The sequence below is a fragment of the Erinaceus europaeus genome, chromosome 6, assembly GCF_950295315.1.
Source record: "Erinaceus europaeus chromosome 6, mEriEur2.1, whole genome shotgun sequence".
NCBI lineage: Eukaryota > Metazoa > Chordata > Mammalia > Eulipotyphla > Erinaceidae > Erinaceus > Erinaceus europaeus.
Window position 1 is genome coordinate 71,954,362 of NC_080167.1, and position 21,021 is coordinate 71,975,382.

General features: G+C 42.8%; 1 protein-coding gene across 2 annotated transcripts in view; it reads right to left on the reverse strand.

The window, feature by feature from the left end:
* Window positions 1-21,021, reverse strand: part of CCDC7 (coiled-coil domain containing 7) — a 164,907-nt gene that overhangs the window by 48,226 nt on the left and 95,660 nt on the right. For both annotated transcript variants that reach the window (XM_060192496.1, XM_060192497.1), the window contains exons 32-36: window positions 16,152-16,268; window positions 10,479-10,565; window positions 8,703-8,822; window positions 7,188-7,298; window positions 3,392-3,508 (exon numbers count right to left, since the gene is read on the reverse strand). In XM_060192496.1, coding sequence (XP_060048479.1) covers window positions 3,392-3,508; window positions 7,188-7,298; window positions 8,703-8,822; window positions 10,479-10,565; window positions 16,152-16,268 — 552 coding nt within the window. The remainder of the gene's footprint in view (window positions 1-3,391; window positions 3,509-7,187; window positions 7,299-8,702; window positions 8,823-10,478; window positions 10,566-16,151; window positions 16,269-21,021) is intronic.

Below are 21,021 nucleotides of genomic sequence, written 5' to 3' on the forward strand. Positions count from 1 at the left end.
AGCGATAACCCTGGAGGCAAAAAAAAAAAAAAAAAAAAAAAGAAACAAAATCCAATGTTTTTCCCTTCTTGAAACTATTGGGTTGTTGGAAAAGTCTTTTTTTCCCCCTGCTTTTCTATACAAAAATGTGTCATGGTTTTTCTGAGACACGTTCAACCCAAAGTATAACATCAAGAATAAGTTTTACTTAATAATAACCAACATGTTTTACAGATAATATGACTTGATAAGAATTTAAATGTGGCAGCCCGTGCAGTCACACAGTGGAAAAGGCGTTGACCTCTCCAGCATGAGTTCGATCTCTGGCATCACATGCTCCACAGTATTTGCTGTTTCTCTTGCTCTCTCTTTCTCATTAGTAAGTAATAAATCTTAGAAAAGAAAAAGAACTAACATGTGGATACTAAGTGAATGTTACAGTTTAATTAATGATTTATCATCCATAAAATTTTCAGAAAGTGTTTCTTAAACTGGTGCTTCAAACAAACACTATTCCAAAGGATAGAAACAGACTTGGTATGGATCAACCTGCCATCACCCATGTCCAATGGAGAAGCAACTGCAGAAGCCAGAACTCCTAATTTCTGCAGCCCTAAAAACAACTTTGATCCATACTCCCAGTAAGGGAGAAGTGATAGGAGGAAGAGGATCAGAGGGCTCTGAACTCCAGCTCCATCAGGACCTGGAGAGAGGAGGAAAAAGGGAGGGGCGTTTGGAAGTAGTAGTCGGGTTATCTGTGGCTCGGAGGGGGACAGAGGACTGACTATGCCTGGAAGAAAAGGAGGCCGTAACGTACAGATGTAGACGGACAGTGGTAGAGATGATGGCTAATCCATGTCTGCACCCTTAGGAGAACTAGCATGGCTTGTAATAAAGGGACTGGGGATTCTGAGCTTTGGTAGTGGGAACAATGTGGAATTATACCCCTGCTGGAATGTAAGTTTGTAACTCAATATTAAATCACTAATAAAACTTAAAAACCACTATTGAAAAAAAAAAGAGTAAAGACACAAACTCTTGGTCACTAAACTTAAAAAATACAGTACAATATTAAAGGCTATGATCATTAATGATTGGTACTAACAATACAGTATTTACTAGTTCTACAGAATTCTAATATCTTGGACAATTATATTAACTATCCAAACTAATGAAAGATCCAATTCTAAGATTATCAAAAAAACTGGTTTAAGTACGTTTCAAATAGTCCAGCGTTTTGTCAGTCTGGCCCTTGTAGCCCGAGTCTAGTCTCACATCTTCCAAAGTAAAGTTCCCATCTGAGAGTTCCCCCCTCGACTGACCTAGAAAGATGAACTATTTCAGTATGTAAAGTACAGAAATACATTAGAACTGTAACCTAACTCCAAGACAATTATAATGGTCAAAGTTAGGGAGCTATTTACAGATGTGCGTCAAGTAAGAAGAAAAAAAGATGACTCTATAAATGCCACAATTTCCTTTGACAAACTGATCCTTGGGTAAAAGTTGTTTTTATCGAGTTTCCCCAAGTTATGAGCTACAGGAGATACACTGCCTGACTAAACCACATTCTCAGCACAACTGGAGTCATGCTGCTACTGGCTACGAACAGATGCAGAGTTGAGCAGAGCTGTATTGAGCCCATGACAACCCGACACACACAGCTAGTGCAGCACTTACAATCCAGAGCACGCCATGAAGAAGGAAGAATCTCTCCCTCTGACATGCTGACACAAGGAAATAACAAAGCCAGACTGCTGAATCATACCACACACACACACACACACACACACACACACACACACACACACACACACGAATTATTTCCAAACAGGTTAAGCAATTGAATGAAAGTCCTGAAACCAAAAGATACTTAAAAAAAATGGGGTGAACTTATGGACATCAGCTTCACCTATAACTACAGGGTAAAGTTCAACAAGAAAAAACAAAAATGAAGAGATGGAAATATACCAAACTCAAAGTCTTTGTGTCGACTACATGTCAGGGGCTGCACTGTAGACCATCTGACAGGTCGACATCTAGTCATTCGACAGCCCTACGACCGCTTTCTGAGGGATGGCCTGGTTACGTGGACACCAACAACGTAGAAGAGTGTTCCTTCCCCAATGCCTTGCATATATGTTTGTGCCTTTTTATATGGGTCAAACTATCTAAGTACACTGAAACTATATGCTCCCGGATAAAGATGTAGTACCTAGGAGGTACAAGGGTGTCTGTTTCTCACCAGGACTATTGCTAGGGCTCAAAGCCTGCAAGATAAATCCACCACACAGGGCAACCATGTTTTTTTTTTTTCCTTGTTTTTTTTTTTCTTGATGGAGATGGAGAAATGGAGGGGGAAGGGATAGAGAAGGAAAAAAGAAAGAAGAGAGAAGAAAGAGAGAGAGAGAGAAAGGAAGAGGGAGAGGGAGAAGGAGAGGGAGAGGGAGAGGGAGAGGGAGAGGGAGAGGCATACCTGCAGCATTGCTGCCCCTGAAGCTTCCCTCCTACAGAAGCAAACGGGGCCTTAAGCCCAGGCCCTGTGCATGTTGGCGTGTGCATGGGCTCACCAGGCCCGTCACTACCTACCACCTGTACCAGGTCTTTTGAAACACATAAGTAATTGGGGAAAATGTTGACCTTTGAATGCACAGATCTTGAAAAACTTACCACAATGGAGAAAGGAGTCACTATATACTTTTAAAGAATTACAATATAGATTATACACATACTTATCACAAGAAAGCAGCGATGAAATGTACTTATGAGTGTATTCATATATGCAGGATAATTCAGAGGGTGACTTCCATGTGCTATATTACTACAGGAAACCCAAGGTCAGAACTTTAGACAAACAGTAGATAGGATCAAGAGACCTAGTGTAAACTAAAATGACCATAAGCACTGCGGCCTCCGTGTGTCATGTAGCATCATGAACACTGCTGCGGTGGCGGCTCTGTTGTTACGGCAACGTACAGCTGTTTCAGAGCAGCACCTAATACTATGCATCAAATCTATCCAACTAATAAACAAAATACAAATCATGATTTAATTAATAAAACAAATGTTAGAGAATAGCATTTTCAGAGACAGTTACTTTCATAGAAAGCACAGCACTACAGCAACCATAATGCTATAAATAAGTACACATTTCAAACCCTACTAGTCAAATAAAGCAATGGAAAACTGCCTGAGAACACAGAGACAATTATAAGCACAGTAACTTACCTATAGCTATTAGTAACATAGGATAAACACAGACCATATATGACAATTAAGAACTTAAAATAGCAAACAATAAGTATAGTAAGTGCATAGAAACATATGACTAAAAAAAAAGTACAAACCTGTGAACAAAGATCTTCAATTTACAATACTTAAAAAAATTCGTATTGAAAATGACCAGACTCACCGTCTCGTGTTTCTGTATGGGCAGCTCTCGTTTCTTTAGTGTGAGGTTCGCTTTCAGACACTGCACCTTGCTTCTTTTGTAAAAGAACTTCATCTATTACATCTTCCAGTTTCTGAGCTGCAAGAAAGATGCACACAGTCCTTTAGAGAACTGGGTTTATGGGAAGGCCTCTGTAATTCAAATATCAGCTATCCCAGGTCATTTCCTCTCGTGACTTAGTACAAGACAATCAAGAGGGACTTGCAGAGGCATGGCGCCATCACGGAGCGACATAGCTGCTTAGCAGCTCTCTGAGACCACCGGAAACCCAACAAAATAACACACCAATCTCATCAAGCAATGCTTGTGACGACTCAAGACGTCGCCAGAGGGGGATGATGTGCCTGTGATCAGTGGATTCAAAGAGGGAGTGGAGGAAAGTCCCATCCGGAGGAAAGCATGCTTGCTGGCCAGCAGAGCCACTGCAGCAGCCATGGAGTCGAGCACAGGAACACCACAGAGCTGAGCCTTTCTGGACTCTTAACCCCTGACCTCAGGGGAATCAGGTGCCAGGTTGTTCAAAAGGACTCACCTGCGATAGCCAATAGTGAAGATATGCAATCTGTCCCTTCCCTCAGGGAGACTCACAGGAAAATGTGGGCAGCGGGTGGGACAGTGATCTGTGCTCTTCTAAGTTGATGGGGAAGAAAGACGAGCAAACAAAAGCAACTGCTACACATCGAGCCACAGAAGTCTGGGTGCCGGCTCCATACACCTCAGACATCAACACGGTCAAGGCACCTCATGGTGATACCTCCCTGCCTTCTTCCACAACACACAAACAGAAAGAAAGGAGAGCACTGTGGCCACAGCAGCACCTTCTGACTCAACAACAGCAGTCACATGAATGCACAAGCAGGAAAAATTCAAAACTTTTAAATAATACTAAGGCTGAGTCCACAGAAAGATCGTTACGTAAGAACTCGAGGGATATATAGAACAGGAGAATGTAATGGAGAACGAATTTTAAAAAATCACTGGAAAGGCAATTCAAGAATCTCCACTTAAGAAATAGATAACTACTCAGGGCTTGAGCTTCTCTCAGCAAGGCAAGAGATAGCAGACAAGAGAAAGCTCAATCAGAATCACAGGGTGTGAGGAACACACTGGGTGCCTATCAGACTCAAATTACAAGCCCATGAAATAGAGCCAATGAGACAGAGGGGGGATTCAGAACCAGTGGGCACGGTGAACACAGTCTGTGAATTCAAAGATAATGGAGAAGATTGATTAGGGGGAAATAAAGCAATGCTCCAGGAAGTAGAAGACTCCATCAGAAAGATGAGTGAGAGAGTTGTACGACTTCCAGAGGGAGAACAAGGGAGAAGTCAGCAGAGGTCATATTCAAAGAGAGCATAGTAGGGACTTTCCCACACCAGGGCAGAGTTCAGAACATAGACAGCCAAGAAGCTGAGAGGACACCCACATTTCTGAATCCAAAGTGACTTACACCAAGACACATCATTGTAAAGCTACCCAAATTCATGGTCTATACACACACACACACACACACACACATATACACACATGTACACACACATATGCACACACACATATACACATATACACACATATACACACATACACATATATACACACACATATAAACACACATACACACATACACACATATAAACACACACATACACACACACACACACACACACACACACACACTGCAGGCTGCTATGAGAAAGCAACTGACACATAAAGGTAGGATTACCAGGCTCCTCATCAAAAACTCCAGCAAGGAGAGAGGGATCAACACCTTTCCAGTACTAAAATCAAGAAGTGCCAACAAAAGAGGAAATGGCGCATGCTCGCAAGGACACGGGGAGTGAACTCTATTTCGCTGTTGGTGAGAATGCAAACCACACACAGCTTCTTTTGGGAACAGTATGGGGAGTCCTTAAACACATAGAAACAGAATTGCCGTATGACTCAGCAGTACCACTTTTAGGTATATATGTAAAGGACACTCAAACACTAACTCAAAGGGACAGATGCATCCCTATGTTCACAGCCGCTTTATTCACAACCCCCAGGTAGCAGGAGCGGCCTAAATGTGCACAGACTGGCAATGGGATGAAGGAGATGGAGTCACTGACAGCTATCAAGTGGCACACTGCTCTGCCATTTAAAGAGACGACACGTTCTTTGGGGATAAAATGATGGAACTCAGGGAGTCGGGCTGTAGCGCAGCGGGTTAAGCGCAGGTGGCGCAAAGCACAAGGACCGGCATAAGGATCCTGGTTCGAACCCCGGCTCCCCACCTGCAGGGGAGTCGCTTCACAGGTGGTGAAGCAGGTCTGCAGGTGTCTATCTTTTTCTCCTCCTCTCTGTCTTCCCCTCCTCTCTCCATTTCTCTCTGTCCTATCCAACAATGACAACAACAATAACTACAACAATAAAACAACAAGGGCAACAAAAGGGAATAAATAAATAAAATAAATATTTAAAAAAATGATGGAACTCAAGGTGACTGTGCTTAGTGAAGTAAGAAAGAAAAAAAAGATAGCTACTGAATGGTTTCACTCACGTGGAAAATAAGGAATCTGAACACATGAACTTGAAAAAAAAAAAAGTGACCAAAGTGTCTGAGACTTTGTGAGAAGTATGGTGCTCCTGGGGGAGTGGAGGGGGAGAACCACAGAACCTTAGTGAGGAATGAACGCAGCGTGGAGCTACGGCCACTTAACCATACAATCCTACAACCATTTTAAATCACTAAATCAAACACCAAATTGCAGAGATAGTGACTTATAGAGTGAGTATATGAAAATATTGGGAATATTTTTCAAAAACTAGCTATGATGTATTCATGTATGGGACTAACTCTGAAACATTTACTAGAGATATGATACGGAAAAAAGCAATGATAAATATTACATTCAAATCAGAAAAATCAGAGACAAACTATACAAGTGGTATTGACTTGCAAATGGCTGTCCTTCACTATGTAAACATATTACATCTTTCATTTCAACCAAATGCAGAGTCAACAATTAGAAACTATTTTGATATTTGATTTAAATTCACACAGCTAAGTCACAGCAATAAACACACTGAAGTCATGCAAATTATTTCAAAGGAAGTATGTATACTAATGTCTGTCAGAAAAGGTTAATGACAAAAATTACTGTCCACTATAGAGCAAACTTTCACATCACTGAGAAAATGCTATTTAAAATACATATAATCATTATCGTATCTACATCTGCAAGTTTATCGTGTGCAGGAAGAACGCGTATGACAAGGCCAGGTGGTAGTGAGTCTGGCTGAGCACACATACTCATGTGCACATGGACTCAGGTTACAGCCCCCACTCTCCACCTGCTGGACCTTCACAGAGAGATAAAGTAGGCCTGCAGGTGTTTATTTCTCTCTCCCTTTCTATCTCCTCCACCCCTCTCAATTTCAATACCTTGTCAAAAAAAAAAAAAAGAAAAATTGCAACATAAAACAAAAAAGTGACAGAATATAAACAATTATGGATAATTAGATAATCACAGTAGTTAAAATTAGCATCCTTTTCTTGCAAATAAACAAAAGAACTTTCTACGAAATTAAGACTGGCAAAACAATGTATTAACATAATGTAATGCATACCACATACACATATAAACATTACACACGCTCAAGCACACATCCATAGTAAAGTATGTGCATTAAAGTTACGACTGACTATATATTCACGACCCAACTGAAGGAATCTAGTTAAAAATCATCCCCGGATATTCCTAACTATTCTACATACCATGATGGTCCACCACATTCCTGACAGCCTTAAATTTAGATGAGTTGTTTGAAATTAAGACTTGATCTTCAGGTGAGGTCTTTCCACTTGGTACCTCACCCCATTCCTCCACTGCAAGAACAGAGAGAAAACAGAAAAGCTTGGTGAAGATTCTGGACTACTGATGTGTACCAGGCACCACTCAACATTTTCTTTAATTTCTGTGACAATTCAAATAAATAAATGCAATTTAAATAAATGATCAACCGACCCCCTCCAGAGTCTAGTGCCTTTACTAGAAGACCATGGCATTCACAGTCAGTGTCTTCAGCGTTTCTCTGGAAGCACAAAGAAGTGACCTGCTCACAGCCTCATAGACTTAGGAAGTTCGAAGAAAACTCTATGTACTGAAGGCATTCACATAAAAAACAAAGTCACAGAGAATAAGATACCAAGGAATGAACTGAGACAGGAGTCATAGACTTATACACAAACAGTCATAAAGCACTATTAAAAACACAAGACACAGATACAGAAGATAACTACTTTCCTAGACTGGGAAAAGCAACAATGCTAATGTGCTTATCCCGTCTCAAACAACACATCTATTCAGAGCAGTCCCTATCGAAATTTGAAGAGCGTTTTCCAACATAATAAAGCAAACATTATCTATGCAAGACAAATCATAATCGGGAGATGTAAACAAAGCATCACTATTAAAGGATATAAGCCTGTAACTCATGCCACATACATGTGTACAGGTACATGTAGGACACAGTACATACCATATATGATTGACTATGATCTTATGGCCTCAAAGAAGAAGCTATTTTAAAAATACTCTATAGCACGCTTAATAATTAGTATCCTCAATAATTACACATACCATTACATCCTTCTTTTCTGAAAGTTTCATGTGTTTAAAGATGTTTTTTCCAGAGTTACAGCTGGAGCTCGGAGTCAGCACTAGGAATCCACCACTCCTCGCGGCCATTTTTACCATTTTGTTGGACAGAAACAGGGAAGGGGGAGATAGAGATAGAGAGAGAGAGACAGACAGACAGACAGAGAGACACCTGCAGAGCTGCTTCACTGCTTGTGAAGTGTTACCCTCTGCAGGTGCGGAGCTGGAACTCGAACCCGGATTCTTGCATGGGTGCTCATACTTAGTACTATCTGCACTAAGCTGGGTGCACCACTGCCCAGCCCCCTCATGGCTTATAGAGTTAGATGGACGTTCTGACACTAACTCTTTATCTTTCAGGGAAACACTGCCGTCAGGCAGCTCAGCCCTTTCTTCCACTACGAGAATAGACAGTGAGTTAGAAACTGGATTGAAGCTTTTAGATTATTAACTTACGCCAAGAACCACTCCTTGGCTTTCACCACAGACTAAGTTAAACGTAGGCCTTCTACAAGATCTAAGAGCCGAACTTCTTTTACCTCCAAGATCATGCAGATCACTGCTGGAGTAACTAACATTCCTGAGTCTACGAGCTTTAACTAATCAGTGATGTTGACAACAGCCACACTTACTGCTCAAGGCATCCATCTGGATGGCTCCAAGTACCTCAGCTGGAGACTGGCTCTCAGGAAGTGCAACCTTCTCCCGAGATGCAGGAACTCCTCTGTCTCCCACCTCTTCCGGTTTCTGAGCTGCACGAAAAAACACATTGAGATCTTTCAGTAGGGATCTGGATCGACTTAAGCCCTCGGTGATGCAGACACATGCCAGTCACAAAGGACCGTTTCCTCCCGGGGTCTGAAGCCACATGTTCACATGCTGAGTTGTTGAGATAGTGAATTGTGAAATGAGTATGTGAAGAAATCAGAAGTGTGCTTTCAAAGAACCCACTTATGCTGCATCATGTTTGGGATTAGTTTTACAGCTCTGAGTCTTTGTTTAATCTGTTTTACATAGCCTTTGAAGATTTTAGAATGCGTTTCTTAGAGTTTTGTTTTCTCCTGACCCAGTATTGCAGTAGCAGGCTTAAAATCATTGAGGAAATGTTGGCTCATAGGACTGTTGCTGTCACAAGGTCCAGTCCCCCAGCGAGGCGCCGGTGCAGTTCAGCCCCCCATCACCCCACCCTGTTCCACTGCAGGGACCCAGGTCCTGACCATCTCCTTCCCTAAGCCCCCTCCACCCTCTCAGTCCCACCCTGCGGTCATCATGGAATACAGACGTTTCATCTGTCTTAAATTCAGATGGGCTTTGAGGGACTACGATGTCATCTTCAGGTAAAGCATTTCTGTCTGCTCTCCTGTCGCTTTTCCCCACTGCAGAAATAGAGTGTGAAGTTCACAGGACTGTGACGGGCTTGTGTGCCAAGAACCAGTTTCTTTTCAGTTTGGAAACAAGTTGTTTTGTAGGCTGATGAATACACTAAAAACAAAAGGTCCACCCCCCTGCCTCACAGAAACTCCAAAACTAGTTAGTTCATTTCAAAAAGACTGTGAGATTCATTATAAAATCATTCCTGGAATGATTCCTGGAAGCACACAGAAGCAATCTTGTCAGTTCTCGTGTACACATAGAACTCTGGAACAGGAAAGCACCTAGAATCGCCAAAACAGTCTTAAAAAAAAGGAACAGAACGGGAGGCATCACACTCCCAGATCTCAAACTATATTATAAGGCCACTGTAATCAAACAATGGTCCTGAACAAAAACCAGACACATGGAGCAGTGGGACAGAACTGAGAGCCCAGCGATAACCCCCACACCTATGGGCATAGGAAGTCACAGAGATGGCACATAAACACACTGGGCATTCAATAATGTCATCAGAGACACATCCCTGCAATCTACTAGAATGGCTGGAATTCAAAAGGTTGAGGACGGTTAATGCTTCCAGGTACGTGAGCATGAGAGCACTGATTCACTGCTGTAAAAATAAAAATGCAAAGAGACCTAGGCATTTTCACACAGTAGTTTTAAGACGTGATCTACAAATGGTGTTCTTAGCTACCCACTGCTACACTGAGAATTTACGTAGCATGGGAATTCAAATGTTGGTCAGAGCAAAGCTCTTCATCTTACTGGCCTTTCAAAGTGAGTGGTAGCGTGCAATGTTTTCACACATACGTGCAGCAGGCATCATTCAGCACACGAACTCGAGTGCAATTTACAAGTAGCCAAATTGTCTCTCAGGCTTTATCAGATCCCCGGTGGGGAATACAGAGTTTTGATGGTGAGGGTGGTATGAAGCTATACACCAGTAATCTCACAATACTGTAAACCGCCATAAAAACACAATAAACACCAAGAAAATAATCAAAAAGGGGTAAAAATAAAAGAACCGTACTTACCACTTTGTGCTTTCATTTGGACAGGCATTTGTTTCTCAATTTCATTTTGGCTTTCAGAAAGTACAAGTACTTCTTCCAAGTTTGAAGCTACAAGAAAGATACATTTATTCCTTAAAATTGAGAAAGGGGCTATTGAAGCACCTCTGAGATTCAGATAATTCAAGAATGTGGAGCATGGTAACACTGATTCACTGCTACAAAAATGCAAGATCCTAAAGACACTCCAAAGACATTGAGGTGGCTTCTTACAACGTCAATTAGAGTTTGAACACAGTATCCAAAAATAATGTTCTCAGACACATTCCCAATACACTGAAAATTTATGTATTCTGAATAACTATACAGGGGTACCAAGGGTGAGGTTGTGTAAGGAACAGAGGAGGGCGGGGGTAGATAGCATAAAGGTTATGCAAAGAGACTCTCATGCCTGAGGCTCCAAAGTCCCAGGTTCAATTCCCCCCCCCCCCCCCCCCCGTACCACCATAGGCCAGAGCTAAGCAGTACTCTGGTGTTTCTCTCTCTCTCTGCATCTCTCTCAAAAATAAAAAAAAAACACTAAAAAAGAAAAAAAAATCTCTCTCTCTCTCTCTGCATCTCTCTCAAAAATAAAAAAATAAAATAAACACTAAAAAAGAAAAAAAAAAAAGGAACCAAGGAAAACCTCTTGAACACTTTAGATCTCGCACCGTGATGAAATTACTGATGAGTACACGTGCATTGGAAACTTCAGTCTGGTGTTTGCAACAAGTGAACCTACTGGTCCTCAGAAAGCAAGTTCTGTGACAAGATAACTGACTCTGGAGCACACGCCTGGATGCCAGGCGAGGGAGAGCAAGGCGAGGACTACAAACACCACGCTAGCACGGACCTGAAAAGACAAGCCTTCAGAAACACACACGCAGATCACACACTGGCTACTGCTGGGTGGATGGGTGAGGCTGGTGGCCCTGGAGACAGAGCAGGAATGGGCGACAGCTGATTCGTGAGAACCGGTATGGGTAAAGTGTAGATGAGACTACGCAGAGGGGCCCTGCGATCTGGTGAGTGTCATAAGGACAGTGTGCAGCTGTGCACACCTCCAGTCAGCATGACTACACGTCAGGATTTTCCAGTGAATGAAAAACCACAGTTTGATTCTACTCAGAGACAAATGTTAGGAAAGAGTCAGAATGCCATGTAAGCAGAGCAAGTGAAATTAGTACACATTTTAAAATAAAGCATCCAAATATATAAAGTAGTCTGGCAAGACTACAGGAAACACAGAGACAGTTTTTAAATGTCATAGAATCTGCAATATATATGCTCATCGCACAGGCTGAACGCAGACTGTGAAATTCAACTTCTGGACTCAATGAACAGTCCTGGCGTAGTATGCAGCTGAGCAGACATTTGCAAGGGTCAGAAGAGTGCCCCTTGTCTTACTGCACTTTGACTGAGTCAGTGATAGTGAAGACGACTCGACTTACTGCTTTGTGCTGTCAGCTGCACACCTCCACGTTGCCCAGCTGGAGACTGACTTTCCGGAAATTCAACTAGATATGGAAGGGAGGAAGGAAAGGGGAGAGGATGCTCAAACAAAGAATGGTGAGTTTTAAGACTCCCTTAGTTGTGTGCATCTATAATGTATTTCTCTAGAACGCTTAAACAGCAACTGTCTATGCACTATGCCTGTCAACACAGTCACTTGCACGGTCCTCAGTATCTTCTTAGACGATGCCATTTTTTCTCTAGTACTTTTTAATCTTTCCTACATCATTTTTGTTTTCTCATCTTTCTTATCATATGTAATACCTTGAGGTTTTTTAATTCGGTGTTTGTGCTCAAGCATCCTTGCTGCTTGCTGTAGCTTATATCTGTAACTCCACGGCCCGCACTTCTCTGATGCTTTTACAACAAACACAACTGAAACACACCAACTTGTCAAAAAGAAGGGGAAAAGTCAAACTGCGGTTAGGACTGTGGAAACTATGGTTCTCCTTGGCAGGCAGGGGGTGAGGTGGAAATGGGGGGTGGTGGTGTGGAAATACAGCCTTGTAATCTAATCATCCTGTAAGTCATCATTTAATCACTAACAACAAGTGAAAAATAAAAAGAGAAAAGAAAAGAGAAGAAAAGGGAAAGGAGAGAAAAGAGAAGAAAAGAAAAGGGAAAGGAAAGAAGAGAAAAGGAAAGAAGAGAAAAGAAGAGAAGAGGAAAGAAAAGAAGAGAAAAGAAAGGAAAATGTAGCAGTATCCTTGGGTAAAATTTTTTGAAAAGAGAAAAATACTTTTATTTCATTATGAAATGACCTGTGGTTGCCCACAAGCTTTCCATTCATGCTGGAGGGCTGGCAGGAGCTCAGCCTGCTGAGAGTTCATATCCCCAACTGCAAGGAGAGAAGCTTCAGGAATGGGGAAACAGTGCTACCGGTCTATCTGTTTGCCTATCTGCTTATCTGCCTCTCTATCTATCATCTATCTATCATCCATCTATCTCTGCCTCTCTCTCCTCCTCTTCTCTCTTTCCTTCCCTACCACCCTCTACCCTCTCAACTCTGTTTCTATCCAATAAACAAACTCAATGAATGGGAACTATGTTAGGCATCACACAATTCCTCAAAGCTTGAAACTGGCTTGAAAACCACAACCCACCTTTGTCCTAGAGCATGTGGACTTTCTTATGGGGGGAGGGCGTTACTGTTTTATAGTAAGCAGTAAATACAGTTGTTGGTACATGTGTAAAATTTCTCAGTTTTCTGCTAAACACTCTGACCACACCCCTTCCACCATCATGTTCCAACTGTAAGCCTGCCTCCCCAGAGGCCTTGACTCTGGTGCAGGACACCAAGTCCTGTCCAAGTTCTGCTTTGTGTCTCCCTTCTGTTCTTATTTCTCAACTTCTGTCTATGAGTGAGATCAGCCCATCTTCCTCCTTTTCTTTTGACTTATCTCACTTCACATGATTCCTTCAAGCTCCATCCAAGATGAGATGAAGAATATGAAATTACCATTTTTAATAGCTGAGTAGTGTTCCATTGTGTGTGTATCTAGACCACAACTTGCTCAGCCACTCATCTGTTGTTGGATACCTGGGCTGCTTCCAGGTTTTGGCAATTACAAACTGTGCTGCTATGAACACAGGTGCCCAGGTTTCTTTGTATGGATGTGTTTGGTTCCTTGGGATATATTCCCAGGAAATGGAATTGCAGGGCCATAGGGTAGGTCCATTTCTAGCCTTCTGAGGATAAACTATTTTTATCTACTACCTCTTCCAATTTCTGAGCTACAATAACAATGAACTTCATCATTTGAACAAACAACTGGATGTGTAGAAGAAAGTTCTGAAAGAGGACAACTAAATCGTAAATACCGACAGTGAATTAAAGTGTGAGCACGAGGAGAAGTAATGGGAGTGAACTGAAAGAACAAATTCATGACGTATGTTTGAGTTAATTTTAAAACTTGTCACAGATATGGGTGAGTAAATAAAAAAAGTATCAAAATTTTCCTTAAAGGAGATTTAAAAACATGTCAAGAAAGACAAAACTCCCAGTGATTCATTCGCCACAAAATTATCAGCATTTCATCAAAGGTAAACATATTACACACTCCATTTAAAACACAAAAGTTACTGAACTACACAGAATAACCAACTATTCGGAAGTCTGTGTTGAAATCACACAGTTAAGTCATGATAATGCAACAGTCTTGAAAATATGAAATGACAAAAAGTGAATACCCACACTATGAATACCCACACTGTCAGACCCAGGCAGAGGGGCGGAGTGAATCACTGAGCACAAGCACCGCATCACCCCATTTCACGGAGTACATACCTACACTGTCAGACCCAGGCAGAGGGGCGGAGTGAATCACTGAGCACGAGCACCGCATCACCCCATTTCACTGAGTACATACCCACACTGTCAGACCCAGGCAGAGGGGCTGAGTGAATCACTGAGAACAAGCACCTCATCACCCCATTTCATTGAGTACATACATAGAAATGAGTACCTCTATAGTGATCATACGTGCCACCTACACAGAACTGAGTACCTCTCTAGTGATCATACGTGCCACCTACACAGCACTGAGCACCTCTCTAGTGATCACACGTACCACCTACACAGCACCGAGCACCTCTCTAGTGATCACACGTGCCACCTACACAGCACCGAGCACCTCTCTAGTGATCACACGTGCCACCTACACAGCACCGAGCACCTCTCTAGTGATCACACGTGCCACCTACACAGCACCGAGCACCTCTCTAGTGATCACACGTGCCACCTACACAGCACCGAGCACCTCTCTAGTGATCACACGTGCCACCTACACAGCACCGAGCACCTCTCTAGTGATCACACGTGCCACCTACACAGCACCGAGCACCTCTCTAGTGATCACACGTGCCACCTACACAGCACCGAGCACCTCTCTAGTGATCACACGTGCCACCTACACAGCACCGAGCACCTCTCTAGTGATCACACGTGCCACCTACGCAGAACTGAGCATCTCTATAGTGATTATATGTGCTACACACGCAGAGTTGAATGTCTCTATAATGATTATATATGTTACATATACAGACTTGAATATCTCTATAATGATCATATATGTTACACACGCAGAGTTGAATGTCTCTATAATGATCATATATGTTACATACACAGAATTGATTATCTCTATAATAATCATATATGTTACATACACAGAATTGATTATCTCTATAATAATCATATATGTTATATACACAGAATTTATTATCTCTATAATTAGTATATATGTATATGTTTTAGGTACGCAATGAGAAAGTTTTAGAACAAAGCCAAAAACAGAAGATTATAAAGAATAATAGGTGGGGAGGTGGTGGCGCACCTGGTTGAGTGCTCACATTACTGTGTACAAGGATCCAGGTTCAAGCCCCTGGTCCCCACCTGCAGGGGGAAAACTTCACGAGTAGTGGAGTAGGGCTGCGGTGTCTGTCTCTCTCCCTCTCTATCTGCCCCTCCCCTCTCAATTTCTGTCTCTATTCGATAGTAAATAAATAGAATAATGAAGAAATGCACACAGTACTTCAACATACATTTCTTGCAAATAATAAACATGACTTCAATGAAACTAAGGTCTGAATAAGGGCTGGGCAGCAGTACAGGAACACCACCTGCTCAGTGATCTGAGTTCAGGACCCCGTCCCCACCTGCAGGGGAGCTTCGCAAGTGATAAAGGACTGCTGCAGACATCCCTCGCTCTTCCTCTCCAGATCCTTACCTTCCTATCTCAATTTCTCTCTGTCTCTAGCAAAAAGGAAAAATAAAGGAAAAAAAGTGGCTGCTGGGAGCAATGGATTTATAGGGCAGGAACTGAACCCTGAGGATAACCCTGGCTGCCAAAACTAACAAAAAAGTTTGAATCAAGCATCATAACACAAAGGACATGGCAGCTAACACACACACTCATACGCACACTCACACACACTCACTCACACTCATATACACACTCACACACACACACATACACACACAACTCTCACACATACACACACACACACACCTGTTACACATGCCATGTCTACACAGCTATAACTGAATACCATACAGCTTAACATTCATGACAGAGAGTATAGTCATTTAACTAATGGAAGAGGGATAGCCGAAAGTTATTATTTAGTATTTCTAATAACTATACATACCACCATATCCCACTTCTCTGGCAGATTCATGTGTCTTAAATCTAGATGAACGTCGTGACATTAAGATTTTGTCTCCAGGTGAAGCTGTTTCATCTAATATCTCACCCCTTTCCAGCACTATATGAATAGAAAAATAATTTAAAACTGAATATGAAGTTTCTCAATTACTAATGCATTGCTAAGAAGCACAAAAAGTTTTCAGTTTTATAACAACTAAATGAACAAATCTGAATGCATTGACTAAAAAGTCTAGAACACAGGCCACTGCAAACAGTATCAGAGTGTCTTCCTGAAATTCTACGGGGAAATCTTATTACATCACATGTGCAACTAAAAATGTACTTCAGAAATATGGCGGGAGTCGGGCGGTAGCGCAGGGGGTTACGCACAAGTGGCACAAAGCGCAAGGACCCGTGTAAGGATCTCGGTTCAAGCCCCCGGGCTCCCCACCTGCAGGGGGGTCACTTCACAAGTGGTGAAGTAGGTCTGCAGGTGTCTGTCTGTCTCTCCCCCTCTCTGTCTTCCCCTCCTTTCTCCATTTCTCTCTGTCCTATCCAACAATGACATCAACAACAACAATAAAACAACAATGGCAACAAAAGGGAGAATAAATAATAATTTTTAAAAAGATAAAAAAATAAAACTTGACTACTATGACATACCATCCACAAGAATTAAATCCAAACAGGTTAAAGACTTGCATGTAAGGCCTGAAGGTATGAGACACCAACAAGAAACACAAGCAATAAGCTTGCAATGTTATCTTGAGAGACAGCTACAGCCTCAAACTCAGTAAGGAAGAAAGAAAGAAACAGAGAAAAGGAAGGGGTATGCGGTAGGTCTTCCTGGATAGGAGCTGAGAACTCCAGAAACTGCTTCCTTAGAGATGGGCCTGCCAGCATCCCACCAACAGTGGCACAAGGCTCCTCTCTTCCACACCCTACCAGAACTCGAGACAAGTCATGAAGCTTTCCCCCCACCCCCACATGTGGGAGCCAGGGGCCTGAACCCAGGTCCTTGCACACTGTAATGCGTCCTGTCAGTCAGTCACGTCACCACCCAGCCCTTGTGACATTTTAGTATAGACCATTCTACAGGCGTGAGGCACTATCTCACTGTGTTTATCATCTGCGTTTCCCTGAATGAATGATTCCGAGTGCTGGCCATCACTATAAGCTCTCTTTGGTCAAATGATTTGATTTTGACAATTTTAATGCACTCATTTGGGTGTTTTATTTTCTGAGTCTTTCCCTTTGTCAGGTGATTGTTCTGCTAATGTTTTCAACTGAATAGGATGTCTTCACTTTAAACTGAAAAGTCATAGGCACAGCTATATCATGGAGTGCTGACCACAACAGCCAAGATACGGAAATAACTCGAGTGTCCAACGGCAGGTGAGTGAGCACAGAAGATGTGATAGATATACGCAGCGAACACTTGTCAGCTGCAAGAAAAGACGGACTCTTTTCCTACAAATGCACAGAGTTGGAGATGGTCAAGCGAAGGGGAAGAAGCAAAAGGGGAAAGACAAGTACCAGATGCTTTCACTCATATCTGGAGTATAAACTAAAAAACAAAAAAGGGGGGTCAGGTGGTAGCACAGCGAGTTAAACATACAGAGCTCAAAGCACAGAGATCGGCGCAAGGATCCAGGTTCAAGCCCCCGGCTCCCACCTGCAGGAAGGTCGCTTCACAAGCAGTGAAGCAGGTCTGCAGGTGTCTGTCTAACACCCTCCCCCCCCCCTGTCTTCCCCGCCTCTCTCAATTTCTCTCTGTCCTACCCAACAACAGCAGCAGTAGCAACAATAACAGCAACAACAATGGGAAACAAAATAGCCACAGGAGCAGTGGATTCATAGTTCAGGCACTGAACCCAGCAATAAAAAGAGAAGAAGGAGAAGGAGAGAAAGAAGAAGGGGAGGAAGAAGAAAGCTTCACAACTAACAAACAGGGAAACGTGAATAATACACACACACACACACACACACGTTACATTTTCTGTCTATCTGTACAGATGTGCATTTAACAAAATACAGTTTATGGATTGTGGAATATATTCTCATGAGATAAACGTACTTAAACTCACTATATAATATGTTGAGATTATACGCACCACTAGACTCCACTTTTCTGACAGTTTCATCTTTCTCAAATGTAGTTCGATCTTTCGAGGTTGAAACTTTAGCTCTGGCTGAAGGGGCTCCAGCTGATGTCTCCTGCTTTTCCTCCACTGTAAGAATAAAGGTGAAAAGTGACAAACTTGATGGTGAAGCCTCTGTCTTAGTACTGTAAACCCTGAGTTCTTGTTTTTGTGGCGAATTAACAAAATAAACAACTGATCAATCACTCATACACACACACACACACACACACACTTTGAAAAAATTGAAGAGGAGGGAACACAACCAAACACATTCTATGGGTACCATCTCCTGATCCCCAAAGCAGGAAAAGTCTCCAGAAAAAATAAAAAGATAATAATAACCCCTGATCTCCCTGGTGATCCTAGAGCCTGAGATCCTGAGCGGAAGTCTAGCTAACCAGACACAGCACTAGAGCAAAAAGACTGTGCACTAAGGAAGTAGGGTTTACCCCGGGGATGCAAGGCTACTTCAGTATACAAAACTCTATAACTGTGACCCACCACATGGAAGGCAGGAAAGGCAAAGAAAGGCACAGGACTACTGCAAACGTACACAGAGTTACATGTTTAATGGCATCAAGCTTACAAAGCAAATAAAGGGAAATGCAGTATTTGCATCCTTATCGTAAATTACCACTAAGGAAAAGCACTTCAGGTAGACAGTATACTTCAGAGAGACAGAGGCTCAGTCTACCAGGGGCTATGGCCAATGTAACTGTGTGTAACTGTGTACGCGCTCTATGGCCAATGTAACTGTGTGTAACGGTGTACACGCTCTATGGCCAATGTAACTGTGTGTAACGGTGTACGCGCTCTATGGCCAATGTAACTGTATGTAACTGTGTACACGCTCTATGGCCAATGTAACTCTATGTAACGGTGTACACGCTCTATGGCCAATGTAACTGTATGTAACTGTGTACGCGCTCACTGCCTGCCCTCCCCAAATATATCAGCCAACACGGCAAAGCTCTCAGGAAACACACAATCACAGCATCATGGGAGCATCACCACATCTCTCAGCAGCCTGCAGACAGACCATCTGTGAAATGACACAGGGAGCCCCACTGAGCACACGGCATCCACAGCGAGCACAGAAGAGAAGCCACTGGCTGGACATTCACCAGCTGGCTGGGAAGCTGACACAGTGGCACACACTGGACCTAGCCCCGAAGGAAATCACACAGTCGGGGGAAATCACAGACATGTACTGTGTGAGGAGCCAGAGCACTGCACCAGCAGCTACCACACTGGAGACCAGACCTGGGGCCTTGGCTTTCAAATCATGAAGTAAGCTTTCCTTCTTCTTAAAAAGTCACTGATGTTACAATGACCATGCTTGCTACCTAGTTCCTTCTGGACAGGCCCAAGTCTCCACCCTAGTTTGAGATTGGCTTCTAGAAATTATGACTTTATCCTTGGGTAAACAGTTTTATCTACTCTCTTTTCCAATTTCTGAAGGGCAAAGAATGCATCTAGTCATTTAAATGGAGAGTTGGATTTACTGAGAAGCAACTGTAATTAAATTCCACGTCAATTATCCAGAAATATCTTCTCTCAGAGTTTGAAACAGTATGATCAAACAACAAATTGTTGAGACAGGGAATTTAAGATTGAGTATCTGAAGAAAATACAGGAGTGCTTTGTAAATGAATCACTTTAATAGATCCATGTTTGGGATTAAGCTTAATTTTTTTTTTTTGTCTCATGGGTATTGCTGGGACTTGGTGCCAGCACTATGAATCCATTTTTCCTGTAGGCTATTTTTTCCCTTTTGTTGCCCTTGTTGTTTATCACTGTTGTTACTGTCCTTGTTGTTGGATAGGACATAGAGAAATGGACTGAGGAAGGGAAGACAGAGGAGGAGAGAAAGACAGACACCTGCAGACCTGCTTTACCTCCTGTGAAGCGACTCCCCTACAGCTGGGGACCAGGGGGCTTGAATCGGTGTCCATATGCCAAAGTTTAAATTTTTATAAGAAATTTAGGTAAGGATAAAAAAAGTGGTGAACCATGCATTCAAATACCATTTAACTGTTTATCTGATAAGACAAAGAAACTGAGCGAGGAAGAGAAGCTGAGGGAGAGAGAAAGACATATGGTGCCCTGCTCCTGACGCTTCCTCCTTGCAGGCGGGGCTCAGGGCCTTGAACCTGGGTCTATCTGCACTGTGACGTGTGCCGCCAACCAGGTGCACCGCCCCCAGCCCCAGAGAGAGACACCTGCAGCCCTGCCTCACAGTTCAGGAGGTCCCCGCCACACCTCTGCAGGTGGGAACCAGAGTCAAGCCCAGGTCCCTGTAACTGCCACACATGTGCTGTCTGGGTGTGCCAGTGCCCAGACCCCAGACACTTTCATGGAAGACAAAGAGACTAGGGGCTGCTGGGGGCAGACCAGTTAAGGACACATGATACTAAGTGCAGGGACCACTCAGGGATCCAGGTTCGAAGGCCCGCTCCCCACCTGCAGGGGGAATGCTTCAAAAGAGGTAAAGCAAGTCTGCAGGCGTCTATCTCTCCCCCTCTATGTCCTCCTTTCTCCATTTCTCTCTGTCGTACCCAACAACAACAGCAGCAGCTCCAATAACAGCAACAACAATGGGGAAAAAACTGCTGGAGCAGTGAATGGACAGTTCAGGCACTGAAACGCAGCGGTAAAAAGAAGAAGATAAAAGAGGAGGGAGTGTAGGCGGAGGAGGAGGAGGAAAAAAAGAAGAAGGAAGAGGAG